Source organism: Phocoena phocoena, chromosome 7 (assembly GCF_963924675.1).
Source record: "Phocoena phocoena chromosome 7, mPhoPho1.1, whole genome shotgun sequence".
NCBI lineage: Eukaryota > Metazoa > Chordata > Mammalia > Artiodactyla > Phocoenidae > Phocoena > Phocoena phocoena.
This window is the reverse complement of record NC_089225.1, coordinates 95,854,728-95,864,531: the sequence shown is the minus strand read 5'-3', so window position 1 is coordinate 95,864,531 and position 9,804 is coordinate 95,854,728. Positions and strand designations below refer to the sequence as shown.

The following is a 9,804-nucleotide window of genomic DNA, read 5'->3' as shown; positions in this document are numbered from 1 at the left end:
GTTACTCTTCGTTGTGGTGTGCAAGCTTCTCATTGCAGTGGCTTCTCTTCTTGAAGAGCTCAGGCTCTAGGTGTGTGGGCTTCAGTAGTTGTGGCACGTGGGATCAGTAGTTGTGGCATACGGGCTCTAGAGCTCAGGCTCAGTAGTTGTGGTGCGCGGGCTTAGTTGCTCGGCATCATGTGGGATCTACCTGGACCAGGGCTCGAGCCTGTGTCCCCTGCATTGGCTGGCATATTCTCATCCACTGCGCCACCAGGGAAGTCCTGTTATCACATCCTTGATGAGAGTGACTTGAATCTGAGTTACTAAATCACCTTTCCTTCCTTCTAATCTTTCAACCAGATCAAACCATGACTATCATCCTGAATGATTTATTTAATTACACTGATTTGTGGGAGTTGTTTGAGGATGAGTTTGCAAATTTCACTGGCACGCCACCCACAGAAGGACATCATTATAGTCCCTGTAAGATGGACACTGAGACGCTCAACAAGTATGGCGTGGTCGTCATCTATGCCCTGGTCTTCCTGCTGAGCCTCCTGGGAAACTCCCTGGTGATGCTGGTCATCTTATACAGCCGGGTGGGCCGCTCCGTCACCGATGTCTACCTGCTGAACCTGGCCATGGCTGACCTGCTCTTCGCCCTGACCTTGCCTGTCTGGGCCACCTCCAAGGCAAAGGGCTGGATCTTTGGCACAGCCCTGTGCAAGGTGGTCTCACTCCTGAAGGAAGTCAACTTCTACAGTGGTATTCTACTGCTGGCCTGCATCAGCGTGGACCGCTACCTGGCCATTGTCCATGCCACACGCATGCTGACCCAGAAGCGGCACTGGGTCAGGTTCATATGTTTAGGCATCTGGATCCTGTCCTTGATCCTGGCCCTGCCCATCATCGTCTTCCGTGAGGCTTATCAACCACCCTATTCCAGCGCAGTCTGCTACGAGGACATGGGTGCCAATACAACGAAGTGGCGGATGGTGATGCGGGTCCTGCCCCAGACCTTTGGCTTCCTCCTGCCCCTGCTGGTCATGCTCCTCTGCTACGGACTCACCCTGCGCACGCTCTTTGCGGCCCACATGGGGCAGAAGCACCGTGCCATGCGGGTCATCTTTGCTGTCGTGCTCGTCTTCCTGCTGTGCTGGTTGCCCTACAACCTGGTCCTGGTTGCAGACACTCTCATGAGGCTCCGGGTGATCGCGGAGACCTGTGAGCGCCGCAATGACATCGGCCGGGCCCTGGATGCCACCGAGATCCTGGGCTTCCTCCACAGCTGCCTCAATCCTCTCATCTACGTCTTCATTGGCCAGAAGTTTCGCCACGGACTCCTCAGGATCATGGCCATCCATGGCCTGGTCAGCAAGGAGTTCTTGGTCAAGGACGGCAGGCCTTCCTTCGTTGGCTCTTCTTCAGGGAACACCTCTACTACCCTCTGAGACCGCACGCAGGGCTCCTCCCTTCCCTTCAGCATCCGCCCCAAGCCACATGTCCTCTGGCTGCTCACAGCCCTGTGTCCAGGCAGCCCCCCATTGTGGTTACAGGAAGTTGCTGAGGCCACATCCTTACTAGGCCCCCAGCTATGGATTCGAAAGCCCTGGCCCCCACCTCTTATCGTAATTACCATGTCAACTGCTAGAGCTCAGTCCATCCTACCACTGAGACCACAGCACTCTGTCTTCTGGCATTCTTTGAAGATATTCTTTTAAGTGATTACAAAAAGTTCCCACCATTGGGAGGCATTAGTGTCAAACACCATTGGTTGCTTCCCCAACTCTCCCTTTCCTTGCCGGCTAATGAAGTCCACCTCCCTTGAGAGAGGCTGAAAATGACAGATACTCACTTTCTAAGACTCCCTTAAACTAGGAGTGACCATATCATTTGGTTCTGATTAATAAGACTCAAAGGCAATAGTGTGCTGGTAAACCACTTTCCTGGGAGAAAGTCTTAATGTTCTGTGGTGTAACTAAATGCTCTTACCATGGCCGATTTCAGGGGTGGTGGTGTTTAGCAACAAGCTCACAAAATCTAGATAGTGTAATAATATGCTTCCACAAACTGGCTTCAGTACACTCTTGCTTAAGAGGAAGTCTACTGGGACCAGGGGACTCCTGGGATATATTCCTGATTTAAAAGACACACACACACATACATATCCTTGATTCTTGCCTGTGAATACGGTTATAGGATATGATGTGTAGAGATGAGCCAGTCACTTTGTGACAATGAGGCAAAAATTGTGCCCAACACACTTAGGCTGGTGGAGCCAAAGGATAAAAAGGACCTGAGAATAAAGAGCCCAGAATAAACCATAAATGGTCAAATGACTTTATTTATTTATTTAAAAATGTGTTTGGCTGTGTTTGGTCTTCGTTGCTGCGCGTGGGCTTTTCTCTAGTTGTGGTGAGTGGGGGCTACTCTTCATTGTGGTGCGCGGGCTTCTCACTACAGTGGCTTCACTCATTGTGGAGCATGGGCTCTAGGTGCTCGGGCTTCAGTAGTTGTGGCACATGGGCTCGGTAGTTGTGACTCACGGACTCTAGAGTGCTGGCTCAGTAGTTGTGGTGCTCGGGCTTAGTTGCTCTGCAGCATGTGGGATCTACCTGGACCAGGGCTCGAACCCGTGTCCCCAGCATTAGCAGGCAGATTCTTAATCACTGCGCCACCAGAGAAGTCCCTGGTCATATAACTTTAAACAAGGGTGCCAAGACTATTCAATGGGGGCTTCCCTTTCCTCTCCCTCCTTCCCTTAATCCCCTGTCCATCTCTCCTGCTGTGTGACTCAGTGCTCACCTCCCTTCATCCTCTGCTGCTCTAAAGACAACTCCATCAGGGGTTTCAGTAAGTAAATAAGGATCCGTATCCGGTCTGGGAAAATACAAATGACTAATACACATCTGAGAAGATGCTTGGCCTCACCAGTAACCTGTGAAGTGAGAATCAAACTCGAAGTGTTTTAAACAGGCCAGGGATGTAGTCAGAACTCTCTTCAGACAAATGCAACATTGTTCAGTTAGATTTTTTAATGCAGTGTGTAATTCTCTGGGTATAGCTCAATGATTTGGATTTCAGATCTGTAAGAATGCCGAGGTGTTGGTTCTGAAGTAACACAGTATATGAAAGTATCAGAAACTGGTGTTCCGATCACTACATAGGGTAAGGATTAGACATCTGGTCAAGGTGAGGGAGATGGTTCACCTTGGGGAGGAGCTCCATGTCCAGGATGAGGCTGGGATCAGGGGTGGGGTCCACCTTAGGAGAGGAGTGGGGGGTGGTCAGAGATGGGAGAGCGTCAGGGATGGAACTGGGGTTAGGGATGGGGTAAACAACAAGGATTATACAGGAGACAGGGATTGGGATGTGACGGTATGTTTTGCACAATGTTCGCTGATTTTTAAAATTATTAAAAAATTTTTTTTTTATATTTGGCTGCGCCATGAGGTATGCAGGATCTTAGTTCCCCAACCAGGGATAGAAACCCACACCTACTGTGGTGGAAGTGCGGAGTCTTAACCACTGGACTGCCAGGGAAGTCCCAATGCTTGCTGATTTTAAATTTTGAAAATTTGCTTTGTGGGCTTGGTTAAAATGTTCCAGCCTCCAAGTAATAACATTGAATTATACTATTTTCCCCTACACTGTTCCCCTTCTTACCAACCACAGCCTCTTCACCACCCTTTGCCTCCCTATCAAGTGTCCTATTCTTAGTGGTTCCAGCAAAAATATTAATTGATAATCTGTATTTTATTCCATAGGGGTTTAAGATTGCTCCTTTCCCAGCAACTTACATTTTAATTAGGGTCTTCCAGTGGCTGAAAAGACTCATAGATGCAGATGAAATAAATCGACCGTCTCCTCTTTGGTCTAAGGGTCTTCCCAGAGGTATATTCCAAGAGATAACCATGAACCAAGAAATAATGAAGAGTTCAGGCATAACTTGGAGATATTACAAGTTTGGTTCCAGACCACCACAATAAAGCGAATATAGAAATGAAGTGAATCACCTGAATTTTGTTTTTTTTGTTTTCCCAGTGCATATAAAAGTTATGTTTATACTGTAGTCTATCAACTGTGCAATCGCATTATGTCTAAAAAATGTACATATCTTAATTAAAAATACTTTATTGCTAAAAAATGCAAACCATCATCTGAGCCTTCAGTGGGTCATAATCTTTTTGCAACAGTAACAGCAAAGATCATTAGTGAGCAAATGCTGTTGGAAAAATGGCACCAATAAACTTGCTCTGGGTAAGGGTTGCCACCAACCTTCAATTTGTGAAAAACGCAGTATCTGTGAAGAGCAAAAAAGCGAAGCACAGTGAAACGAGGAGGTATGCCTGTACAGCCTTTGCTAGTTCTATGCAGAGGTTGGAGAGGCCAAAGATCTCTGGGTGTGACCCAGAAAGCCACAAGTGGCTAACAGCTGAGCCCTCACCACGACTGTTTTTATCTATCCTGGTGTTCTGTTTTTAAACTCAGGTTTCTTCTTCCAAGCCTGAAGGTAGAAATGAATTAAAGAATTAAAAAAATAAAAATAAGTGGAATATGTTAATGCAAACTTTCTAAAATTAGTTTTTCTTTTGTATCAAAGTATTTCACCTACATTGTTTAAAAAAGTGAAATAGCTTTATAAAGCTTATAGTGAAAACCAGAAGCAGCCCTCCTGCCCCACTTCCCCCAGGCAAAGATAACAACTTTCTTTCTGTAAAATAAATTTATTTATTTATTTTTGGTTGTGTGGGGTCTTTGTTGCTGCTCGCAGGCTTTCTCTAGTTGCAGCGAGCAGGGGCTACTCTTTGTTGCGATGCGTGAGCTTCTCATTGCAGTGGGCTTCTCTTGTTGAGGAGCATGGGCGCGTGGGCTTCAGTAGATGTGGCGCGCGGGCTCAGTAGTTGTGTCTCGTGGGCTCTAGAGCGCACGCTCAGTAGTTATGGCGCATGATGGGCTTAGTTGCTCCACAGCACGTGGGATCTTCTTGGACCACGGATCGAACCTGTGTCCCCTGCATTGGAAGGCAGATTCTTAACCACTGAGCCACCAGGGAAGTCCAAAGACAAGAAATTTCAACTTGCATAGCTGTTTCATTCAATAGAGGTCTACATATTTCTAAATATCGTGCTTATTCTGCTAGCTCTTGAGATTTTTTTCTGAGTTTTAGATATCATCTATTGACTTTCAATCTTGGCTTATGAAGATTTAACACTCTCTCACACTCTCTCTTGCTTTTACTCCTGTCCAAGCAAACACAAATACTGCCTCTCCCTTTCTTCCAGGACATGGATAGCACACTTTTTTGGTTAAATCAGCATTCAATGTTTTAGTTAAAATTACTATATAAAAAAACACTTCACAGTTGGGTGCAATGTTTACACTTCCTTTTTTTGTCCAAGTTTTGTTTTCCTTAGAATTAATGCTAGGATTTGTCCATGTACTTTTCATTACATCACTCTCAAATGTCTCCCTCAATACATTCACAGTCATCAGATAATCCAGGTAATAAACATCAGATAATCTATAACTTTTTTTTCTTTCTTGGACAGCCCTTGCCTAGAGCCCTTTATACCCCTGTTCCAATCTGGGCAGGTTACTATGCCTGCACTTTTTTTCTAAAAAGCTTTAACTACATTTCCAGATAAATTTTAGAATCTGATTGCTAATTTCTATAAAATGTCCTGCTGGGATTTTGATCTGCATTATGTTGAATCTATAGATCAGTTTGGAAAAAGTTGACGTCTTAATAACATTGAGTCTTCCAATCCATGAGCATGGCAGCTTTCTCCAATTATTAGGTCTTTTCTATTTTGTCTTGGCCGTGTTTTGTAGTTTTCAGTACATAGATCTTGTACATATTTTGTTAGATTTATCTCTAAGTATTTTATGGTTGTTTAAATGCTATTATAAATGGTATTTAATTTTTAAAAAATTTCCAGGTTTTTCTTATTATAGAGAAATATAACTGAGTTATGCATATTGACCTTGTATTCTGGGATCTTGGTAAATTCACTTATTAGTTCTAATAGTTTTATTTTTAAAGATTCTTTTGGATTTTTTGTGTATACAATCATGTCACCTGAGAATAAAGACAGTCATTTCTTCCTTTTATTTATGCCTTTTATTTACTTTTCTTGCCTTATTTCACTGGCTAGGTCCTCCAGTACAATGCAGAATAGAAGTTGTAAGAGTTTGCCCTGTTCCTAGTCTTAGGGTAAAGCATTCAGTCTTTCTCTATTAGACATCATGTTAGCTAAAGATTTTTCATGGAGACCCTTTATCAGGTTGAGGAAGTTCCTTTCATGAATGGGTGTTAAATCTTCCTCTTTCTTTAAGGGCATGGCCTCTGGAGCCAGACTACTGCTGCTTACATGCTTTGTGACTGAGGGCAGATCATTTAACCTCCCTCTACTACCTTGTAAAATGTGGATAATGATGATGTGCAACTAATTCCTATGAGGATTAAATTAAATGACCCCCCCACACACACACGCCATTTAGAAGAATGCCTATGATACCATAGGTGCTATGTAAATGTGAACTATCATAATTTTGGTTTACTCCTTTATTTTGTTGTACTACTGGATTTTTCTGAGAAAAGATATATAGTGGATAACTTTTTAGAAATCCTGAATTTTCAGAAAAGGCTTTATTCTACTGTCACATGTGATTGGTATTCTGGCTGAGTATTGAATTCAAGGATAGAATTCATTTTCCTTCAGGCTTTTCTTAATTTCATTTTGCAGGCTTTTCTTAATCCCTTCTAGCTTGTAGGGTTGCTGTTGACACTTATGATGTTATTCTATTCTTAATCTATTTTATGTGACTGAATTTTCTCTTAGAAACTTTTAGGATATTCTCTTTATCTTTTCAGTATTAGAATGCATGATGATGTGCCTTGCTGGGGGTTCTTTTCTCATTCATTTTGTTGGGCACCTGGTGAGTGCTTTTAATCTGGAAACTCAGGTTCTGTGAAATTTTCTTGTATTATTTCTTTGATATTTTCCCTCTCACATTTCCCATTCTCTATTTTTCCAGGATTCCTTTTATTTGACTGTTGAACCCCCAAGGTTGATTTTCTAATATTTTTTCAATTTTTCCTGTTTTTTTAATCTTAATCTTTTCACTTTCCATGAAATTACCCTTAACTTTATTCTTCAGCTTTTTAATTGGAACTTAAAATTTCCACTATCATATTTTAAATTTCCAATAGGCTTTTTTTGTTCTCTAATGTTTCCCTTTATGGCACTTCTTTTTTGCCTCATGGATGTCATATTTTCTTTTATCTTTCTATGAATATTATGGTTTTTGTGAAGATTTCTTTAACTCCCTTACTGTCTCTGTGTTTTTCTTTTGGTCTGATAACTCAGTTACAACTTGACTTCTACTTTCTGACTTCCATTAAAAAAATCTTTTATTTTCCTTCACATTCTCTTTTTTCTTGTACTGTGTGAGAGTATGTCTTAAATAAAATCCCTTTAGTGTAATTTGTAGTGGACTTTTGAGAGGGAGCAGATATAAAAACATTTCTCCAGTCCTCCATTTTTGATATAATAAGTCCCCTGGATTTAAAAAACATACTTATTTTAAAGTCTCATCCAGATTGTCTTATTTTAACTTTAGTTCCTCAGGTGTGAATTCTCCTTTTTGTTATGTTGGCTGACTGTTGATTGTAGTTTTTATTAGTTCTTTGTAATATTCGATTATGAGGTCATCTATTGAAGAGCACTTTTTTTCCCATGGGAGTCTTGCATGTGTCTGGGATTATGAAGAAATCTACACAGGGGCAGTGTCATGGCTGTCCTTGCTGGGGCCCTACTGGGTCATATGGTTCATAGCATTTTTGGTAATTTTTATTGTTATTTCTTGGTCCTAGGTTTCCACATCATCCCAAAGGGCATATTTGGATCCTCACAATTTTCTACTCAGGACTTGTAAGTCTGGATTGTCCCTCAGGTGGCCCTCTTTCCCCCATGTCTAGGGCAGGCTGCTCACTTTGGGGTCATGTCTCATAGCTGGCAAATGTTTTTCTATCCCCAGGCAAGGGTGGGCCAGCTCTTCTCTGGTTCCTGGCTTTTTGCAGGGAATCCAGTTCCAGTTCCCTGCTGTACCAGGGTCTGTAGACCACTGGTGTTAGCATTCTCATCCTTGAGATGCACAACCATTTCTAGCATCCTTTGGGTTCCTGTGGCTTCAACTCCTGCTTCTTGATTAAGTCTGTACATCTCTAAGTTCCCTTTTCATATCTGGCATTTAGAGAACCCCCTTTGCCTTTTTTTTTTTTTTTTAGGTTTTTTGATGTGGATCCATTTTAAAATCTTTATTGAATTTGTTCCAATATTGCTTCTGTTTTATGTTTTGGTTTTTTGGCCTCAAGACATGTGGGATCTTAGCTCCCCAACCAGGGATTTAACCCACACCCCCTGCATTGGAAGGCAAAATTTTAACTACTGGACCACCTCGGAAGTCCCTCCCTCTTTGCTTTTGATCTCAGATATTTATTTTAAAAATTTAAAATATATGTTATCTAACATTTCAATGTGTGTGTGTGTGTGTACTGTTGCTTCCCCTGCTCCTCAGAACACTATCATAATAGGATATCAGTAAAAATTCAAATAACACATAAAATCAATCAGTTTCTTCCCATTCATTATTTCCTTTCCTTAAAGATAAGTGTAGTCAAAACTTTCTCCCAGTGAATTTTAATGTCAGTCTGGAGGACACATTGACCAAATGTCTAGTTAACTCACAGCCTCTATGTATATGCTGCATATGCACCCGTGCATGTGTATGTATGTGTTGGAGGTGAACGACCCTGCAGTATCTCAGGATTATCACGCCCTTCTCTTAGCCAGGTTCAAATCAGCAGGGTGAAAGAAGTAAGATATAGAAGGTAAGTGGGGAGGTGCTTCTGGGGAAATCCAGTCACTTCCGACATGGGAAGAAATCGGATTGCCCAACAGAAACCTATGAGGCCACATCCGTACTTCTCTTAGTTCCCATGTTGTAAACAAGACTGTTTTCCCAAAAGAGCTGGCTTTGCTCCAACTTTGAGAGTGTTGAGGGTGGAGAGAGGCTAAACAAGTAAGGCCTAAGGGCCACACAGTGCAGGGCTCCCCACTTTGCCAGTATCTTGTACACTCCCCTTAGCTGGGATCCTGATGATATTCTGCAGGCACTGTCCCCTGTGCCCATTCACCAAGATGTTATAGAAAAACATATGTTCATAAATAGGAATCAAATGGCCAGTTAGCTGATTATGTATCAAATGCCTATTATGCACCCAACTTTGTGCCAGACCCTTAAAATAAGGACAGGTACTATAGAAATGAAACTTAGGGGACAAGGAAACTTGTGAATCGAGGATATGTGAAGAGTTCATGAAATTTCCTATAGTGTCAAGGTGATCAGGACAAAGAGATCTGTCTGGGGGTTCTAGTGAGCCACAAGCTGAATCTGAAGATTTGGGAAAAAATGTTTCTAATTAAATAAAAGAAAGAAAAAAAAGACTTAGTAGTTGTGTGACCTAGAATATTCATTTAAACTTTCTGCTGGCACATAGGAGCTCAATAAATATTTGCTCTTTTAGGAGTAAAAAGAAAGAAAGAAACAAACAAACAAAAAACCTTTCTGAGCTCAGTTTCCTCTTCCATGAAATGAGGTTGAATTAGGTTTCTAGTTCTAAGACGAGATGCTCTACTGAAGAATCCATACCTCTACAGATGTGAACTTGATATGAAACTTCAATCCTTGCTCAGAACATGAACCTTAGTAATTAGGTGCTTCATAGAAGATCACTTCTTAGTGTATGCTTTCTGG

General features: G+C 42.1%; 1 protein-coding gene across 1 annotated transcript; it reads left to right on the top strand.

The window, feature by feature from the left end:
- The first annotated feature begins 335 nt into the window (after positions 1-335).
- Positions 336-1,835, top strand: LOC136125727 (C-X-C chemokine receptor type 2). Its single transcript, XM_065880668.1, has one exon. It carries the CDS (start codon positions 351-353, stop codon positions 1,431-1,433), a length of 1,083 nt encoding a protein of 360 aa, XP_065736740.1. The 5' UTR covers positions 336-350; the 3' UTR covers positions 1,434-1,835.
- The last annotated feature ends 7,969 nt before the right edge of the window (positions 1,836-9,804 follow it).